General features: G+C 41.1%; 1 protein-coding gene across 1 annotated transcript in view; it reads left to right on the top strand.

Annotated features, from left to right (window-relative positions):
- Nucleotides 1-22,891, top strand: part of LOC115218890 (sodium-dependent multivitamin transporter) — a 108,693-nt gene that overhangs the window by 37,599 nt on the left and 48,203 nt on the right. The window contains exon 3 of the mRNA XM_029788889.2: nt 21,576-21,627. Coding sequence (XP_029644749.1) covers nt 21,576-21,627 — 52 coding nt within the window. The remainder of the gene's footprint in view (nt 1-21,575; nt 21,628-22,891) is intronic.

Here is a 22,891-nt window from a genome sequence, read left to right as displayed (position 1 = left end):
GAAGCAATGCTTGGTCCAATTTATATTTCATAATTCCAAATAATGTTTCTTAACACATTTGTTTGGTTGAGACGGGATTTACCTGTCACTTCTTTACTTTTCTTTACTTTTCTGATTGTTTGATCGGGGTTGGCGGGTAGATGAAAGTGAAAGACTTCAGTAAATAGAGAGAGGACGATACTGAATGCATTTCATTCGATAGAACACCCGAACCACTTCGATCAACTCACGTTACAAATACAGGTGCAGACACACATTTATATGTGTGCATTTGCGTGTATGTGTGCGTGTGCGCGCGCGCGTGTAGATAAAGAGATAGAGACAGACAGACGGACAGACAGATAGATAGATAGATAGATAGATAGATAGATAGATAGATAGATAGATAGATAGATAGATAGATAGATAGATAGATAGATAGATAGATAGATAGATAGATATACAAACATTAGTATTGACAGTAATTTTTTAAGTTTCAACCAGATACAGTATATATATATTTGGTAATAAACATAAAATTCTGTCAGTTTTTTTTTATTTTTAATTTGCTCAATTCCATTGAAACAGATAATTAATTCTGCAATTAATTTAATTTAATTCATTTAATGCATCACAGTTCGATGATGACTTAGCTGTCCGAATCTTGGAAGTCAATATCAGTACTATTTTTTTTTAAGAATAATGAATTTGTACTCAAATCGAGTTGATGTAAAATCGTTTTTATTATAACTGAGCATAAAAATATACATTGATATGTATATATATGTAGCTTACAATGCCAAAATTTGGCACAATTCCTTCCAGGATCTTCCAGATATATATTACTGCATACCACTCCCGTCTTCTCTCCAGGGAGTAGAGTCTTAGCTGTTTCAACCTTTCCCAGTAGCTGAGCTGTTGCAAAGAGACGATATTCTTTGTGAATCTTCACTGGATTGCTTCAAGGCCCGCTGTTAATTTCACACTGGTGGGTGACCAAAGCTGTGAGCAGTAATCCAGGCGGCTGAGGACGAATGTCCGCCAGAGGACCATCATGGTTTCCTTATCTCTGGTTCTGAATGTTCTTAGGACCCAGCCAGCCAGTCGTCTGCGCTTTGTCGCCATCCGGTAATGTGCACTTGGAAAGACATCACTCATGTCGATACCCAGATCCCTCACTGACTTAGGCTCTGGGATTGAAATTCCCTGTGGACCGGTGTACCCTGTAAGTTTAATATTCAGTTTTGGATGCTGATAGCCCAGGGCCTGGAATTTTTCAGCATTAAACTGCATATTATTATCCTCAGCCCATCTGTAGATTGAGTCCAACTCCTGCTGCAGGTGTGCAACATCGCTGGGATTCTGTATTTTCTGCGAGACTTTCGTATCGTCTGCATAGCTTGCCAGAGTGACTATCCGGGCATTTGAGGGGATATCTGAGAGGGCCACTATAAAAAGCAGTTGTCCCAAGAGAGTGCCCTGTGGAACACCGCTCACTATTTGTGTGTTCATAGAGGTGGCTCCATTAACCACTACTGCCTGACTCCTATCTTTCAGGAAGTCATGTAAACACACTCCAAGTTTTCCAGCTATGCCGAGGTCACGCAGTTTGTGGCATATCATACCATGATCCACCTTGTCAAAAGCTTTTGCAAAATCAAGGTTCATTACGTCCACATTTGATTTGTTGAGTAACTGCCTCAACACCCAGTCATAATGTTGTAAGAGCTGGGTCAGGCAGCTCCTACCTGGTCGAAAACTATGCTGGGTATCACTCAGCAAGTTATTTTCCTCAAGGAATGCGATTAGTTTCCCTCTGACTATCCGTTCCATGACTTTGCTGATGTGTGAAGTCAGAGAGATAGGCCTATAGTTTTTGGCATCTGCTCTACTTACCCCTTTATGTATTGGGCATATTATTCCCTCCTTCAGCTTGCTTGGCAGTTTGCCATTTGTAAGAAAGCTCTGGAAGAGAATGTTGAGGGGTTTTACCAGGGCATGCTTACACCATTTGAGGAGGATTGCTGGTAAACCATCGGGACCAGCAGTTGAGTTTGTGTCCACTTCATCTATGGCTAGTAGTACATCTTCTTCGCTAATGTCAGTGTATTCTATTGTAACTGCCTCGCTGGTTATAGGTGAGGCGGCAAAGAAGTCCACTGGTTCGTTCACTTGTCTGTGTTCCAACGAGGTGGTAAAGACACTTTTGAACTGGTCATTCAGTATCTCACTGATCTTAGTTGGACTGTCTGTGAGGGAGCCATCCTTTTGGAGGAGGGGTCCTATCTTGTAGTGTACTGAGGCTGTTTCTTTCGCGTAATGAAAGAAGGCCTTTTGGTTTGATTTAATGTTTTTTATAACCCAGGCTTCTTTGTCTGCTTTCTCCCTCACATGGGATTGTTGCAGCCTTTTTCGATCTCCATCAGTGTTGTTTTTAGGCGGGACATTTCGCTACTTTTGGGATGTTGGTTGAGACGATTTGCAACCTTCGTCCATCGACGAATATATATATATATATATATATATATATTATATATAAATATAATAATATATAAATATATATAATATATATAAAATATAAATATATAAATATATATAAATATATATATATATAAATATATAAATATATATAAATATATATAGAAATAGAAATATATAAATATAATAATATATATAAATATATATATATATTATATATATATATATATATAATATATATATATATATATATATATTTATTTACCAGGTGGTGCTATTAAGTTAGACATGGCCTGGGCCAATAATGGCCGAAACCTATCAAAGTATCAAGTATCAAAGTATATATATATATATATATATATATATATATATATATATATATATATATATGTATATGCTTAACCCTAGGTGGTCCTGCTGAAGAAGATTACACCTAGCGAGTTCCTTGACTCGCTAAACTAAAATCAGAAACCAATTGGTCCAGGAAACTAGATGGTAAAATGTTTTTCATTTTTCAATTCGTTCTTGTCGAATTTCATCCCTAATTTTTGTGGCTATAGAACCTGGCTGTTCTTTCTAGAATTCCTATAAGTGGATTCCTTATGTATTTAAATATACACTATATAGTATATATATACATATATATATATATATATATATATATATATATTATATATATATATATATATATATATATATATATATATATATATGCATTGATAAAGGCAAATACCCTGAAACATGTCTGCACATGTCTGACCAGCATGGGAAGCGGCTGACCTCCCTTGTTCGAAGGTTATAATGGACACAGTTCGTGTGTCATGTAGCTAGCTAGAGGCGATGGCCTCTTGGAGCTAATCAACGGCAGCTTTAGTCTTATATTTATGGACTGCCATATTAGCTTGGCGATAACTGTTAATTTCCAGTACCGCTGCCGTAGTCTCCTTTAGAGAGACTTAGAAATTTTAATATTATATATATATTATATATATATATATATATATATATATATAATATATATATATTATATATTATATATATATATATAATATATATATATATATATATTATATATATATATATATATATATATATATATATATAGGCGCAGGAGTGGCTGTGTGGTAAGTAGCTTGCTACCAACCACATGGTTCCGGGTTCAGTCCCACTGCGTGGCATCTTGGGCAAGTGTCTTCTGCTATAGCCCCGGGCCGACCAATGCCTTGTGAGTGGATTTGGTAGACGGAAACTGAAAGAAGCCTGTCGTATATATGTGTATATATATGTCCCGCCTGTCTTTCGCCCTGACGATGACGTAATCTATCAGATGCCAGTGTTTGGAGCGTGGATGCATCCATGATGTCTTGTTGCGTGTTGGCAGACGGAACAAGGTGTTGGCGATGGTAAGATCGTGAGAGGCACACGCACGCAGGAGGAGCTGTCCGTTGCTGTTGCACTTTCCGATTCCTTGCTTTCCCAGTACGCGATGCCAGGCTTGGTGGTCAGTCCCGACACGGGCGTTAAAATCCCCAAGGAGGATGAGCTTCCCAGGCTGGGCTGACGTGATGAGGGAGTCAAGTTCCTCATAGAACCTGTCCTTAACTTCTTCAGAGTTGGTCATGGTGGGGGCGTAAGCACTGATGATGGTCGCACTAGTCTTGTTTCCAAGTGGGAGCTGCATCTTCATCAGCCGATCGTTGATACCCTCGGGGGGGCTTTCCAGTTTCCGCACGTGTACTGACTTAATGGCAAAACCAACACCAGCCTCACGACGCTCTTCGCCGCTGCGACCACTCCAAAAGAAAGTGTAGCCGCCGCCTGTCTCTGTCAGCTGGCCTTTGTCCGCAAGGCGGGTCTCGCTCAGTGCTGCAATATCGACACTGTATCGGCTCAGTTCTCTGGCCACCAGGGCAGTTCGTCTCTCTGGTCTGTCCGCTTTGGTGTTGTCAAGCAGAGTTCTCACGTTCCAAGTTGCGAAAGTGAGCACCTTTGTTTGTTTTCTTCTTTCTTTGTTTCGACCGCTTGGAAAGGATCCCCGCCAGCCGCGGTTTGCTGACCAGGGTGAGGTGAGGCAGGCTATGTTTAGGGCAACCTTTTCTAGCCCCGTCCTCATGCTGGGGAGGCGAGCAGAGCGATCCTGAAGAGGGCTGTTCGGTCACTCAGGAGGCTGCCGGACTCCACTGCTGCCTCAGTTCAGTAAGGGGCGACCACATGTCCTGAGCCGCCTGTGTGTGGGTTCACGACTGCAGCTCCCAGTGTATCCTCACCTGCTACTTCGCCGTTTCCCCATCGCCACAGGACTTTGGGATGGTGTCATGGCGTCATGATGTCGTGACATGCGCGTGACTTGGATTATAGTGAGGGTGACTTGCGCAGGATCAGCCTCACTCTCTCGTCCTGGTGCGCCGGATCCAGTGGCAAGACAAAGTCAAGACGACTGGGGGTAGACCAAGATGCAGGAGCTGCCGGAAGGTGGCACGCATGGCGCAATCCAACCGCCTTAGGGGCTCCACTCCGGATTTTGGATGGCCATTGACTCATGAGAGAGTTCCTTTGCCCTTTGACAGGTTTTGCTGGGTGTCCAAATCACCCTCCTCACCAAGAAATCTTGGTGGGGTTGCCAGTTTAGTCGCCAACGACCCGACCATGTAACAGGTTGTACTGGGTTACATGTTACCAGTAGCTCCAAGCGGAGACCTGACCTGACAGGCGGGACGTGAGACTGGTCAAAGCCATGTGCGGAGCTGACTGCTGGACGGACCATCGCCTCATCATCTCCAGGATGGATTTTTACATCCGACCTAAGAGAAGACCACAGGGTCAGAATGTGACGAGGAAGCTTAACATCACGAAATTAAAGAACCAGCTGACTGCACAAGATCTCCAGTCACGTATGGACAGTAAGCTGTTGGACATTCGGAGTGACCAGTCCAGCATCGATGAGCAGTGGGAATCATTCAGGGACACGGTTCATTCCATCGCCCTTGAAACTCTGGGCCAAATTACGAGGAACCACCAGGACTGGTTCGACGAAAACGACCAGGAAATCCAAAAGCTCCTGGAAGAGAAACGCCGTCTGCTGCGGGCTCACCAAAATGACACCACCTGCACGGCAAAGAAGGCCGCTTTCAACAACATTCGCAGCACAGTCCAGGCTAAACTCCGCCTCATGCAAGACGCATGCTTAAGCGCCAAGGCGGATGAGATTCAGGGATACGCAGACAAACACGACACCAAGAAATTCTACGAGGCGCTGAAAGCTGTCTATGGACCGCAGTTCTCCTTTGGATCAACCCCCCTGCTCAGCTCAGATGGAACCTCACTCCTGACTAACAAGAGGCTGATCCTGGAGAGATGGGCGGAGCATTTCAACATCGTGCTCACCGACCAGCCCAGATCAACGAGGAAGCCATCGCACGACTCCCCCAGGTGCCGACAAACCACGAGTTGGCTGTTCCCCCTGCAGTCGAGGAAGTGAGCAGAGCCATCAAAAAAATGTCCACCGGCAAAGCTCCAGGCTCTGACGCCATCCCTGCAGAGGTGTTCAAGTCGGGCGGCCCCACCATGATCAGTCAGCTCACCAGCCTGTTCCAGTCGATGTGGGACAGGGAACAACTCCCTCAAGATTTCCGGGACGCAACAATCGTCCACATTTATAAGCGGAAAGGAGATCGGCGGTCCTGCGACAACCACCGAGGTATTTCCCTCTTGTCCATAGCAGGCAAGATCCTGGCCCGGGTCCTGCTTGACCGCCTTCTGGAACACTTGGAGCAAGGCCTTCTCCCTGAGAGCCAGTGTGGCTCCGTGCGGGTCGAGGGACCACTGACATGATATTCGCCGCCCGCCAGCTCCAGGAGAAATGCATGGAGCAGCACCTTGACCTCTGCATGACCTTTGTTGACCTCACCAAGGCCTTTGATACAGTCAGTCGGGAGGGACTATGGAAGGTCATGGGAAAATTTGGTTGCCCCAGCAAATTTATTGCAATTGTCCGCCAGTTCCACGACGGAATGACAGCCGAATCCTTGAAGACGGCGACTCATCTGAAGCCTTCCAGGTGACCAACGGAGTCAGGCAGGGCTGTGTCCTGGCCCCAACACTGTTCAGCATCATGTTCTCGGCAATGATGTCCGACGCCTTTAGGGACTGCAAGTCCGGTATCAACATCAAGTACAGGACAGACGGGAAACTTTTCAACTCCAGGAGATTGCAGGCTGTCACAAAGGTGAGGGAGACAGTCGTCAGAGACTTTCTCTTTGCTGACGACTGCGCCCTTAATGCAATCGATGAGCAGGAGATGCAGCTCGAGATGGACAGGTTCTCATCAGCCTGTGACAACTTCGGTCTCACCATCAGTGCAAAGAAAACCGAAGTGATGTTTCAGCCAGCCCCCGCAAACAATACCATGAGCCTCAGATAAGGGTGAACGGACGGATCCTACGAGTGGTGGAAAACTTCACCTACCTGGGCAGCACTCTCTCCTGCAATGCCAACATAGATGCTGAAACCATCAACAGAATCTCCAAGGCAAGCAGCGCGTTTGGGAGACTGCGAAAGAAAGTCTGGGAGCGGAGAGGAATCAGCCTCAACACCAAGCTGAAAGTCTACCGGGCAGTCGTGCTTACCACCCACTATACGGCTGCGAGACGTGGACTGCTTACCGAAGGCACGAGCGCCAGATAAACCACTTCCATCTCAGGTGTCTTCGGAATCTCCTTCACATCCGCTGGCAGGACAAAGTCCCAGACACGGAAGTTCTGAAGCAGGCAGATCTCCCTAGCACCATCACAATCATGCGCAAGGCCCAGCTGAGATGGGCGGGCCACGTCTCCCGCATGTCCGACACTCGCATCCCAAAACAGCTCTTCTACGGTGAACTCGGCCAGGGCAGGCGCAAAGTCGGAGGGCAGAAAAAGCGCTACAAGGATAGTCTCAAGGTCTCTCTCAAAGACTTCTCCATCGGAACAGAGACCTGGGAGACACTTGCTGCCAACCGCTCATCCTGGCGCAGCGCAATCACCGTGGGAGCAGGGACAGCCGAGGAGGACGGATTCGGTCAGCGGAGCAGAAACGTCAGATGCGTAAAGTCAGAGCCGCCTGCACCAGTAGCACTGCCCCTACCCACTTCTGCCCCACCTGTGGGAGGGGCTTCCTTGCCCGGATTGGCCTCACCAGCCACCTCCGGTCTCATGGCGGCAGTTCCATCAGATGATGTCAGTTGGTCATCTTCGAACCGAAGGACGAACATTATTATCATTATTATATATATGTATGTGTGTTTGTTTGTGTGTCTGTGTTTGTCCCCCTAGCATTGCTTGACAACCGATGCTGGTGTGTTTATGTCCCCGTTACTTAGCGGTTCGGCAAAAGAGACCGATAGAATAAGTACTGGGCTTACAAAAAAAGAATAAGTCCCGGGGTCGATTTGCTCGACTAAAGGCGGTGCTCCAGCATGGCCGCAGTCAAAGGACTGAAACAAGTAAAAGAGTAAAAGAGTAAAGAGAAAGATATATAATATATATATATAATATATATATATATATATATATATATATATATATATATATATATATATAATATATATGATAATATAATAATAATAATAATAATAAACTAGGCACTGCACACATCCTACGCAGAACACTTTCCATACAATAACCATCAGAGCATCACAACAAATCACAGCACATACCCAAGGCACACAGAGCTGCGCTCGGTAGTGAAGTGAAAGCACGCTATAAAAATAAAACTACTGAATAATAATAATAATAATAATAATGAATAATAATAATAATATAATAATATAATAATAATAATAATAATAAATAATAATAATAATAATAATAATAATATATGTATATATATAATAATATACATATTATATATATATATATATATATATAATATGTATATTATATTTATATATATATATATATATATATATATATATATATATATAAAATATGTATATTATTATATATATATACATATATATACAATAATAATATACATATTATATATATGTGATAGTAAACTAGAATTCGACGCTTAGGTAGTTCTAGTTTGACTACTTTTCGTTTGTTCCGTGTTGCTAAACTATACATACACACACACACATACATACATATATATATATATAATATATATATATATACACATATATATATATAATATATATATATATATATATATATATATATATATAATATATATATATAATATATATACATATATATAAACAGAGAAAGGGAGAGACAGAGAGAGAGGAAGTATAACAAGTTCTAAACTAGCCAGGACAACTGAATTAAATGGCGAAAACATGTGTGAACAATTATTTAAAGAAATATATCAGTAATTCTACGGCGTGGAGTTAGCGCATATTTAGGCAACGCAATGCGTTTATAGGGACTCTCAAAATAAGAGACTCGGTCTGAACAAATAGGAAAGAATTTTGAAGCAAGTGGATATTTTATAAACATTTGTTGGCTCAAGTTACTGGTTGGTATTTCTGTTAACAACAACATCTGTCGACAACAGATTCTGTCTTCAGTGTAATACTCATTGTTCTGGTTTTGTTATTTTAAGCACGGCAGGGCGGCGGCGGCGGCGGCGGCGGAGGCCGTTGTAGGGCAGCAGAAATGGTAAAGTGCTGCTGGACGAGGTGCAATATGATATCTAAGTCTCGTCGGTCGATTTTCTTCGCCATTTAAAAACTTAACATATAGTTACTCAGTTCAAATCCAGTCGAGGTTACCTCTGCCCACATCCCTCCAATGTTGTTCTTAATGTTTTTAACCCCAAGTAAGATCTCATCGAGCAGATCCATGGTGAAAAACGTCCCAGGCATGACCACCATGTCTTCTATTCAGCCATATCGGTTTCAAATGTTTGGCACCAGGCCAGCAATTTCGGAAAAAAGGCTAAGTCGATTATATCGGCCCCATTGATTCACTGGTGCTTATTTTTATCGAACCCGAAAGAGTGAAACGCAAAGCCGACCTCGGCGGAATTTGAACTCAACAGTTAAAGACGTGCGGAATACCGCTAAACATTTTGACCGGCGCACTGACTACTGAACATTTGTATAAATATTTTGCTGGCCTTGTGCCAAAGCTTGAAATCAGTATGTTGCTTTAGGTTGCCTTAGATGCACTATACAGGGTGCGTAAGGTATTTGAGGACAGATTTATGTTTATAGAAAAACAAATATATAATAACAGATTAATAACTTTATTAAAAAATGCTATGAGGTTAAAAATAAACCTTCTTTTCTATAATGTTATTCAATAAAGCCACCTTCAGCTTCAACAACTGCTTCTATATGAGATCTAAATCATTTTCATGCTCGAATCAAGTGGTCCTGGTGCATTTTGGACATTACTCTTGCTATGGCATCTTTCAAAGAATCTTTGGTATTATGGGCATGTTCATTGATCTCTCTCTCAACAACGCTTCGCATGTAATAGTCCAATGAATTGATATCTGGGGAATTAAGAGGCCAAATGTTAGGGGTTATGTGATCATGAGAATTTTCAGCCATCCATTTCTGTGTTACTAGAGCCATGTGTGATAGTGCAGAGTCTTACTGTGACACATATGACCTTCTATTGCATACAGTGTATATCCAGAACTTAACAATTATTTCCGGGACCTCAATGTAGGCAGGTCTTGACAGATATATTTATGTCGATTGGGAAAGTCATATCAATGAGGAGGCATGACTTTTGTCTAAAGTCTTTCAATATAATGTCTGGCCTATTCGCATCTATCTCTCTGCCAGTTTGAACGGTGAAGTTCTAGGGGAGTGAAATGTGATAATTTTCAAGCACTGGAGGTGGTTTGTATTCCCACCAGTTTTTATCTTGGGGCAAGTCCAGGCTTTTGCAAATTACCCGGTGAATATATTGTGCTACTCTATCATGCTTGTTGAGATACTCTGTAGGCGCAAGAAGACTGCACATGGAGACAATATAATCAATGGTTTCATTTTGTTGTTTACATACACGACATATTGGGTAACTGCCGTTCTTTAATATGTTGGCCTGGTATGTAGGCACTGATCTTGGTTGCTATGATAAACCCTTCTGTTTCTGATTTTAAGCCAGAAGCCATTAACCATTGGCTTTGTCAACATCGGCACGATTAGCTCTCTTTTCTCTCTTTTTATTATTACTAGCAGGCGTACCCGACGTTTCCCGGAACTGTTTGTTTAGTATGCCTGGTCAACGTAGTCTCCCACGAAGTGGAGCTGAAGAAACTGAGGCGAGGCAGCGTCATACGGCTGCAGGGAACCAATTCTATGGTAAATGGGCAGATTGTGGACATGCAGCCTATTTGAACGTCAGGGTGATTACTGTGGTCAGTTGTTGGATCATAGTTGAATGCTGTCACTGACCAACGCCAGGAGTATGGCCTTGAGTAGGAGCGTCGTGCAGCCCTTCGCTGAGTTGTAGCCTCCAGTCGTGGTTGTCTTTCCCCTGTGGTCTCCGTAGCACGCGCGGCAGCAGTTGCTGTAGCATCTCTTGTAAGTCGAATTGCGCATTGTGCTGCAGTCTCTGCAGCTCGTGCAGCAGCAGTAGAGGAAGCATTTCTTGTTCGGCGTGCTGAACGTTGCTCGTTGCTCTGGGCGGCTCGTTGCGCAGCAATACGTGCTAACCGATCACAACACTGCTCTTCACGTTACCTTCTTCCCACTGAAGCCATCCTAAGTGCATTGAGAGAGAATTCCTCCTGGCAATATCCTTGGCAGATTCATTTGCACGCATACGTTTACTTTTCTATGCAGCATTTGTTTGCCGATCTTTATTGGATCTTTTGCGTCGAGGTATGATGGAAAATTATCAGTTTACGCAATAGAAAAAGTCCTAAGGAAAAGCCGTGAATGTGTAGCACCCACAAAATAGTAAAATGTAGTTGGCAAAAATGTTAATCAAACTGACCGAATTAAAGATTTTTAATTTTGGGTAAGAGTTTCGAAGTGGCTACTTTAAGTTGGAATAATTATATGAAAAAGAGCGCTCATGTGAAAACAAGAGGCAAATTGTAACAAGCAGTCGAAAGGAGTTCGCCACAGCTGACAAAGTAAAGTATTGATTTTTTCCAGCTGGAAGTGTGTCACGTTTTTTCGCTGGCTCAAACCAAATCCTATGCGAATTGACAATTATGTTGGGGGCGCGGAATTTCGAGGAAAAAATTATAAGAAAAAGCGTCCTAAGTCAAAGAGAACACACATGTCATATTTGGTGAAATATGGTTGAAAATTGTAGGACTACATACACACGTGTGTGTGTGTGTGTGTGTGTGTGTGTGTGTGTGTGGTGTGTGTGTGTGTGTATGTGTGTGTGTGTGTGTGTGTGTGTGTGTGTGTGTGTGTGCCCTCCATGTTTTATTAATGATATTAGTCCATCTATTTGACAACGATAAAATTCCATCTGCGTAGAACTTGGCTGTTTCGGGGGTAAAGAAAGTTATCCACGGGGCTTCTGACTGCATCTAAATTATTTAGATCATTTTTTTTTCATTCAAATAATTTATAGGGACCTAAACAAATGAAAATCACATGGGAAAGTATGGCGGTTGCACTGAGCGACCCTACTCAAGCTCATGCAACTTTCTGCGGGTAAGCAAAAATACCAGTGGTTTTGTGTTGTCTTGATGCAACACAACCCGTCTCCTGTTGGCTAATTCTGACCTCATCTGATGAGCTTTCTTTTTATTCAATTTCTCCAAGTAGCAGCAACAGACATCAGAATTGACAGTCAAGTAGCTCATAAAGAGTAATGCCTTTGAAATCTCATCAGACACAAATTTTTTTCCTTGTTTATGTTCTCTTGTTTTCACACAACTATCCCGTTTTTGGAGCTGTTTCGAAGGATTTTCACGCAAACTTCAGGACAATTTTTGCACTATGTTATCGTAGACAATCCGTTTGTCATCTCTACCACTAATCTCTTCAAAAAAGATTCAATTCCGTAACGTTTTTAAGAGTAAGGCGCCATTGTAATACCATTCCATGCAGTTCTTTCTCTGATAGGTTCAGAAAGTTTCCAACATCATAAAGGGAAAATGTACCCAAGTGTCACAAAGTATTCATGAACAGTACTTTTTGGAACTGCCAACATCTCTGTAAGCTTCCTAGTCGTGGTTTTGTGGTTGGTTTCTCAACGGATATATACTGTCACGTGACATTATATATCCGTAAGGGATATGAGTAACCTCCTCTGGAGCTGTGAAAGAGACATTACATCGCACTTAGAAGGATATGTCTTCGCTATACAGGAACAGGATATAGCTTCTAAATACCTGATAAACAAGAGGGACAACGCTACCACCGAGCATCCAGGTTGTTATAAAACATTGTCGGCTCTGCTGTACCAGTGTGGAAGATATCACTCACATCATCATCAGCAGCCTCATAATGTCTTCGAGATACTACCTCCCCCCTGAGGCATGGTGTAGTTGTAAAGGCTATTTACAAGGATATCTGTAAGAACGACTGCCTTGACGTATGCACCAAAGACATGTCAGACCCAGCAGATATTCACACCCTTAAAAAAAAACAAGGAATACTGGTGGAACACCCTGATAAAGACATCAGTTCAGTGCGAGCAGAGCAGACCTGATATTGTTCTGTGGGACAGGGGAAAAAAGTAAGGAACTGTTGTAGAGGTCATTTGGCCAGCGGATGTGAATGGACAATCAAAAATCCAGTAAAAAGAGAACATTTATGGCGAATTAATGCGGAACTTTTATACCCTGGCTATGAATTCTTATTTGTACCTATCATCATCGGTGCATTAGGTGAAGGAAACAACACATTTGCCTCCAAAACCTAGAAACACTTGGTTTCACGGGAAAAGAAACTGACATGGATTCTCCAAATCCAATCTATTAATGGCACAATGAAGAATTGTAAGACATTCCAAGAATTCTCCATTTGAGATTCTTATGTGAACTTATATGAATAGATGCACACACTTAGGTGTATGCATCGATAGTTCGACCAACACACCAACTCAATCACATATTCACAAACACCGGGAACTCTCTTAACTCAAAAACTTTTCTCGCTTTGTTAGCGACTGGCTTGAACTCTCTCAAGTAGAACTCAAAGGAAAATTAGATACATACACACATACATACATACATACATACATACATACATACATACATACATACATACATACATACACACATACATACATACATATGATGGCTGTCCCCTCATTATCGAGTATGGCCATTGCACGAAGCTCAACTGTTACTGGTGCTGTGATCGAATGTGACTTTTATTTGCTTTTTAAGGCTACAGCCAGCCATTCAGTTGAGACTCACAGCACTATCAACAATCATGAACAATGTTATCATGCAATGCCTGTGCAAGAAGACTTTTTTTAAAGTGAGGAAAGGCTGTGCACTGAATCAATCCCACTCACTAAGCAACAGCAGCCATAATCCGAAAAGAAGAACAAGTCAATATCATCGGTAACCACTGAGCCGCAGGTTTTATGTCGGAGTTATCCCAGTTACCTGAAGGATGCCCTAACAAAGGCTAGGTAGTCCTTCACTCCCAATGGTTTAACTGCGCTATCGGGTATTCAGTCCGATTATTTCTATGTCCCCGCGCATGATACAGCCTTAAGCCATAAGAAGAAAAAAAAATTACACTTTTATTGGATGGCCGTTGACTCTCAAGAGTTCCTCCGCCCTCTGATGGGTTTTATTTTTCATCCCACAGGGTGTCCAATAAACAGCCTCCTCACCAAGCAAGCTTGGTGGTGTTGCCGGTTTAGTCGCCGACGGGCCGACCATGCAACAGGTTGTAGTGTGTTACATGTTACCAGTAGCACTCGAAAGTGACCTGACACATACATACATACATAACACATACATACATACATACATACATACATACATACATACATACATACATGCACACATACATACATACATACACACACACACACACACACACATACATACATACATACGTACATACATACATACATACATACATACATACATACATACATACATACATATACACACACACACACACACACACATACATACATACATACATACATACATACATACATACATACATAATACATACATACATACATACATACATATATATAATTGGTGCACTTGCTTTGCCTAAACGACAATCTGGTAGTTTTTGCCATGTGGGTGACCCTGCTTTTGAAGATCAGCTTTTGTCTCTGCCAGAGCTTACCAGTGCAATATGCTGCCATTCCCATTGAGAGATTGCCGGTACAGGTTGATAAGATACGGTCGATAGACGGTTGGCTTCGTGTATCAGTATCCAACAATCAAGTCTCTTCATGGTGCTTTAAAATTCTCAAGATTTTTAATTACTGTCAGAAGACTATCGTCATTAACGCCTTTAGGCAGGATGAGATGTGTTGGGATGTCACTAACAGTGAAACTGCATTATTCAAACATCGTTCACACTTTTGTTTTTTAGGATAAAGTAACATTCATTAACTTTCTTCTTATGTTCAACAAATGTCTTTTGGCGTAATTGTTTTGCAATAAAATAATTTAGCTTTGGTTGTAGATTGTCTCTCTATGTATGCTTTTAATCTATTCATATATCCAATAGCATTATTCAGTTCATAACTCAAAAAAAAAGATGCGTTATAAGTTTATAAGCTTCCTCGCAGTTTCTCACGACCAATAGTTTAGTGACGACGTGGTTTTGGGTTCGATCTGATTACCCAGCCTGGTGAGCCGAGACCGAGGCGTCGTACGGTGGATCAAAGCCAAAACATATGAAGAGAACATTTAAAACCCACATCCAGGTTTACCCGTCTCTGTATATGTATGTGCCTGAGACTAAGTGAGTCTATGTACGTACATGTGTGCGCGCGCGTGTGTGTGTGTGTGTCAGTATCTGAGAGAAGGAGTGTTAATTCCACCGTAACCAAAGTGATCCAGTGAGGATTGAAATCGTCAATTTTGAATTAACCAAACTACTGTCATTTATAATTAAAACGCCTTCACAATTCTACTTTCCCCGTTGACATTAAATGTTTAGGAAGTTGACTTCATGCTTGCCTCCTCTATTACAACCTCGAACCACCACCAACACCTCCGCCTCTGTCATTACCACCACCACCTCCTCCTCCTCCTCACGAATTCCGTGTTTATTTTGTATTTCCTTTTTGTTGTTGTTGTTTGAGGTTGTTTTTGTTGCGAGGATAAAATAAAAATGAAAGTGGGGGTGGATGAGAACCATAGTTAGCTAGGGTGATGATGATGATGATGACGACGACGTCGAGGACAATGATGATGTTGGTGGTGGTGTACAGCCATTTGGTGTACAGCCATTTTGTCTCTACTTTTTCTATCACTATTATCTTCATCGTCATCATTACCAGCAGCATCAGCATCAACAGCAACAACAATAACGAGGGAGCTTCTACGCGGTCGTTTACCAGCAAGAAATAGTAGCCAAATCTCCTCTAAATCATATCCTTCCTGCTTGAATAAAGAAGGACATTGGACAGTATGAGAGTATAGTCCTAGACATAAGAAAAGACTAGATAGTCAGAGCGGTAACGCCTTTGATCATAAAGCGACTGGATCACGGCTGACCTCGGGTTAAACAACAACAACAAAGTACACCAACACTAACAAACTTTACATAATCGCAATTTGCATACAGACCATACCCACGAATAATTTACATACAGACCACGCCTCCCTATATTTATTCATCTGTCTCTTAAATGTGGAGAATTGTATTTTTTTAAAGTTTGTGATACGAACGAAAATAAGGAATGTCTAATGCAGAGTGAAGAATAGTCTGCTATTCTTATATGCCTGCATGTGTGTATTAAGTGGCTTCACCTGATTCTAACGCAGACATTTTCTTCGATGGCTGCAACCAAGGAATTCAGATATTTTTGCCAACCGTAGTAACTTCAATAGCTTATGTGAGGGGAATAGAATTGCATACATACCTGTAGGTCTTACCATACGGTAACAATGTTTCTCAGGAGTTCTCAGTCTTAATTACCAAAATTTATCGCATCCCCATAACTCTTTCTTTCTTCCTGCCTTCTCATCCTTGAGTATCATTAGAGCCACAATAAATCTTCAAGAAATTGCTACAATTTGTTCATAACATTACAGCAGCCTATAGGGCTTAGAGTTCTCTGCTGAGCAAATGTTTTTGTTATTGACTACAAGGTTTCAACGTAGTGTGGCAAACCATTTTAATACGCCGATTTGGCCTTCCATAGTTCTTTTAGCTAACTATCTCTAACACGCCAACATCTGGACCTGAAACCAATTCTCAGCCTTCTTCTGCTGCTCTCCCAGTCGTCCATCTTTTCTGCAACATGGCTGAAACTTCCCACGTCAGGCACATTCGTTTTACTGTTCATATTGCTATAGTATTCTCACTTCATTGTTTATAGACATATTGCATGTATTTATGTATGTACGCATGCATGTATAGCAATGTTGCATGTATGAATGTATGTATGTATTTATATATGTATGTATATATGTATGCACGCATGCATGTATGCATGTATGTATGTATGTATGTATGTATGTATGTATGTATGTATGTATGTATTATGTATGCATGAATGTATGTGTGTATGCATTTATGTGTGTATGTATTTTTGTATGTGTGAATGAATGCATAAACGCATGCTCGTGCATATGCATATGTATGTACGCATGCGCATGTACAAGGATTGAAGAAAATAATGGAAACACCTTGTTAAATTGACGACATGGCAGTGTGGTAAAAAGCTTGCTTCCCAACCACATGGTTCCGGGTTCAGTCCCACTGTGTGGCACCTTGGGCAAGCGTCTTCTACTATAGGCTCGGGCCGAATAAAGCCTTGTGAGTGGATTTAGCAGACGGAAATTGAAAGGAGCCTGTCGTATATGTGTGTGTGTGTGTGTGTGTGTGTGTGTGTGTGTGTGTGTGTGTGAGAGTATGTGTGTGTGTGTGTATGTATGTATATATATATATATATATATATATTTGATATATATATATATATATATAATATATATATATATATATATATATATATATTTGTGTGTGTGTCTCTGCATTTGTCCACTGCCATCGCCTGACAACCGATGTTAGTGTGTTTATGTCCTCGTAACTTAGCGGTTAGGCAAAAGAGACCGGCAGAATAAGTACTAGGCTTACAAAGAATAAGTCCTGGGGTCGATTTCTTCGACTAAAAACCGTGCTCCAGTATGACCGCAGTCAAACGACTGAAACAAGTAAAAGATTAAAAGAATACTTAATACGGAGTTGGTTCACTTTTTGCATTAATCACAGCTTTAATACGTCGAGGAATTGACTTGTGCAGCTTCTGAATGGTTGCTAGCGGAATTTTGAGCCATTCTTCACGTAAAACCTGTTTTGGCTCTTTCGGCGACGATAGCAGAGAGAAACGGTTCCACACTTGCTGTTCCAAAATGAACTCCAAATGTTCGATTATGCTGAGATCCAGTGATTGGTGGGAACCAATTCATATGGTCTACTTTACTTTTGTGCTCTTCGTAAGAGTTTCGAATAATATCAGCCGTATGAACCGGTGCATTATCGTCCTGAAAGATTGTGCTGCCATCAGTGAACAATGTTTGTACCTTAGGATGAACATAATCAGCCCAAATACTCAAATAATCCTTGGTGTTAACTCTGCCATGTAGAATTACTAACGGGCAAAGAGAATTCTGTGATATGGCTGTCGAAATCCTTATAGAAACAGCCCTTCACTCTTCGCGGTAGGAGCCAAATAGTCAGGGTTAAATCTTCCCTTGGGCTGCCACCAGACATAAACATACTCCTACCCACCACCCCGCAGTGGGAAAAATGGTGAATGATGATTCATCAGAGAAGATGAAGTTTTTCCATTGAGCCATTGACCATTTCTGAGAGTTTAGACATCATTTTTGATATTCGTGAGGAAGGGAGGGCTTTAGCAATTGTAGCCTTCCCATGGAATCCAGCTTTATGGAACTCAAAACAAATGGTTTTGGTTGACAAGGTGGTGATTTAGCTCAGCTGACACTTTTGCTGGCGTAGTTCGATGGTTTCAAATACGTTTCATTATTCTGTATTCCATGTTTGTGAGCTTTACCTTCCATCCAGAATTATATTTGCCAGTGTTGGTTTTCGCTTGGTTTTCGAATGTAAATATGATTTTAGAGACAGAATCTGGTTCTATTAAACAATCCAGCAGTTTCAGTGACTGGAGTTCCAGTGATCTTCGCTTCAACAATTTGCTCTCTTTGGAAATCAGAGAGGTTATGCATTGTACCTCATTTAAATATTAAAAAAACTAAACAGATTGCTATATTAGGACGTACAAGTCATACGTAACGCATATGAACACATATGAACAGAGTAAAGCAGTTTTGGATTGTCATATTGCCAATAGAAAAAAACAGTTAAATATCAAGTAGCGTTTCCAATATTTTGCCCAACCATTTCTCATTTGAGCAGGTATGGATGTTATTGAATATGTGGATCTTATTATACTCTAAACTTTATGAATGTTTTACATATTTTGACAGTGCCTCTGACTATAGCTCTAACTTTCTGATCAGACGCTTTCTCTGTGGTTTTGTCAAACTCAGCTTCTCAAGATTGGTACTGAGTCAGTTAACTACCAATAATTATTGGCAGAAATCTAAATTTATGATTCAGATGGAGTAACTACAAATTTCTCATCAGTTCGGCGTAGATGTTCTCTTTTTCACTTATTTTTAACCCTAGGCTCACAAATGCTGGACAACTGATCTCAACAACTGGGCATAGTTTCCAACCTCTGTCTCAGATCATTATGTCTGGTCTGTTCTGCTTACATTTTAGTGTAGTCTTGACAGATATATTACACCAGTTTTCTTCCATATGAGATCCTGTCCTTCACATCACTGTAGCTTCATATATTTGTCTCCTCAGAAATTATCTTATCTACAGATTTCATTATGTAGTGTTTTAATCACATTATGTCCTGTAAGTAAGTAATACTTATGATGTTGGTGACATCCTCTACAGACTCTTTATCAGTTATGGCTTGAAGATGCTTTAGCTGCATCCCTATCGTTTTTTGTACCTCGGCTATTTTGTTGCTATTTTGTTGTGGAAGGATTCCAACCACCCCTCAAGTACCTGAAGGTAGATTCACCCATTGTTATAAATTAAAGAACTGTGAGCGATTGGCAGTTCGGGTTGCCAAGCAGTTCACCGTGAGCCGTGATTGAGAGCGTTGGGTCGTGTGTAATAGTAATAGTGGTGCGTCGTGTAAATACTTTCTTTCCCCCTGCTTTGATATATTATATATCCAATGCAAGGATATAAACGATTTCCTGTTCTTGTATTGCAGAAGTATATCTTTCCAAATGAGAGCTAATACCTCAGTAGTTAATCCAAGGTAAACTACTCTGATCATCAACGTTTCTGTTACCTTGAAGTCTTCTAGGAATATAGCCATGCACAACCTCTTACTTGTATGTATAGAAATACTCTTCTGATGACCAATTACTTTGGAGTTGTGTACCTTCTCAGGATGCATATCCTTGGTCATCATTCCAGGTATACTTTCCGAGAAGCTCCTTTCCAACTCTCATCATGCTATCTACATCATGTAAACATACTTGATCCATGGCAGGACTTTGACATTTGGGGATTACTAGATCTTCTCGAAGAAATATAGAGCAATATTTAAAAGTTGTATCAATCGACGTAAATTCTCTGACACCTTGTTTACGTTTAAAGTAAAGGTGTCTACATCACTGTTGATGCGGAAATTCCGAGAAAAGCTCAACCATTTTCAGGTTCTAACATAATAACTCGGATCTTATCCACCAAACATTTAATCCAAGAGTTGGTATGCCTGGTACGACAAACGTGCTACCGATTGATTGCGTGCAGAAATTTCCGAGGACCACATTTTCTTTATTTTGATGTTATGATCCCTGGTTACACGCTCTTTGGTACCGGTTCCGTTACTGGAAATACTCTCATCTACTCCTAAGTATTTGTAGCATTCCTCATCAGATACAACAGAAATAGCCAAGCTAATAGTAATGTTGCTAGATGAGTTTGGAGTGCCACCTCGTTTTATAACCGTCTGTGTATGTATATATATATATATATGTGTGTGTGTGTGTGTGTGTGTGTGTGTGTATGTGTGTGTATGCGTGTATGTATGTATGCGTGTGTGTACGTGTGTGTATGTGTATGTGTGTGTGTGCGTGCAAGCGTTCATATGTGTGTATATGTGTGTGCGTGTGTGTAAAATTTATGCTATTGAAAGTTTATTCAAGAATGTTAAACATTTATAGAAACCACGTGTGGTTTCTTATTTGTCTTTTCTTTTTCTTCTTCTTCTTCTTATTCTTATTCTTATTATTATCATTATTATTATTATTATCATCATCATCATCATCATCATCATTATATTATTATTATTATTATTATTATTATTATTATTATTATTATCATCATATTATTATTATTATTATTATTATTATTATTATTATTATTATTATTATTATTATTATTATTATTATTATTCAATGTTTGACTTTTGCTTTATATTTGTACAAGTTGGCTCCAAGTCTCACCCAGAGACCTCAAGAGAAAACAGGTTGGAAGTTCACATTATTATTAATATTATTATTATTATCATTATTATTATTATTGTTATTATTATTATTATTATTATTATTATTATTATTATTATATTATTATTATTATTATTATTATTATCATCATCATTATTATTTAGGCGGTGAGCTGGCAGAACCATTAGTATGCCGGGCAAAATGCTTAGCGATATTTCGCTCGCCTTTAATTCTGAGTTCAAATTCCACCAGGGTCGACTTTACTTTTCATCCTTTTGGGGGTCGATAAACTAGGTACCAGTGAAATACTAGGGTCGATTTAACTGACTAGTCGTCTCCCCCAAAATTTCAAGCCTTGTGCCTATAGTAGTAGTAGTAGTAGTAGTAGTAATGTCCAATAATAATGTCGTCGTATTTCCTAATTGTTGTCTGCAACTTGAAGCGATTTCACAGAGCTGCCATTTGTTCCTCTCTTCCAGATATTCTACATGTCGGTCGTCATCTATGCACCCGCCATTACCATCAGTCAAAGTAAGTCTGTCTTTATTCTTTTTTCATTCTAAATTCAGTCTCCTTTCTTTTCTCCCCACCACCACCCCTTACCGTTTGCTTTTTGCTTGTTTAGCATCTGTTGTTGTTGTTGTTAAGCAACAAGACGGGTAAGGGTGATTAGGTGATGGTCTAGGGTTTAGGGGGCGGGAGACCCCAGACGTTGGAAAAAAAAAACTTTGGTCGTCTTGTTGTAGTCGAGGGCTCTTCGTTGACGCCCGACACCACTGGGAGGTGGCCCTCGAAGTCGCTGGAAATGGAGATCTCCAGGTCCAAATTCTTGAACGGCTGCTGCACCTGCTGCTGCTACTAGTTCTGTGGTGGTCGTGGTCGTCGTCGTGGTCGTCGTTGTCGTCGTTGTCGTCGTCGTGGCGACGGCAGTGGTGGTGCTGGTGGTGATGAAGATGGTGGCGGTGGTGGTGGTGGTGGTGGCGGCAGCGGCGGCGGCGGCGGTGGTGGTGGTGGTGGTGGTGGTGGTGGTGGTGGTGGTGGTGGTGGTGGTGGTGGTGGTGGTGGTGGTGGTGTGGTGGTGGTGGTGACTATGAAGGAGTGATGCTCGAGCAGTGAAAACTCGCAGACATTAAACAACCCTTCTTATTTAAATTCATTGCTTCTGTCTACGCAAACTGACATCTGACTATTCGAAGAAGACTCGTGGCTATTAGTGACCTCTATTAAAAATGGATAAAGTTTGGCATCATGGTGTTACCAAGTATCTGCAAAAAAGGGTTTAGTCCCCAGGGACATTCATGCTAACATGGTTGCTACATTGGAGGATAATGCTTCATCTTTATCAACAGTGCAAAAGTGGGCATCTGAATTTAGGAAGGGAGAGTCTTGAAGGTGACCCTCGGTCCGGACGTCCTGCAACTGCCACCATCGAGGAAAACATTGATTATGTCCACCCTATGGTGATGGGTGGCAGGCAACTGATCATAAATCAAATAACCAATGCTATTAATATATCCTGTGAGAAAGTTGAGAATATTCTACGCTATCAACTTGGTATGAAAAAGGTTTCTGCTCGGTGGGTACCACGTTTATTGGTACCTGAGGAAAAGCACAGCAGGCTTATCACATCACGAGAAAATCTGACACTGTTTGAGACAGATCATAAAATGTTTCTAACCTAAGATGAGTGTTTGCTTCATCATTTGGAGCCATAGACAAAGAAACAATCCATGCAGGGGAAACACCCCTCCTCTCTTGCTCCAAAAAAGGCCAAGGTTTTTTCATCTGTAGGGAA

Source organism: Octopus sinensis, linkage group LG1, assembly GCF_006345805.1.
Source record: "Octopus sinensis linkage group LG1, ASM634580v1, whole genome shotgun sequence".
In the NCBI taxonomy this organism is placed as follows: domain Eukaryota; kingdom Metazoa; phylum Mollusca; class Cephalopoda; order Octopoda; family Octopodidae; genus Octopus; species Octopus sinensis.
Note: the sequence above shows the minus strand (reverse complement) of the source record. Positions and strands in the feature narration are given on the sequence as shown.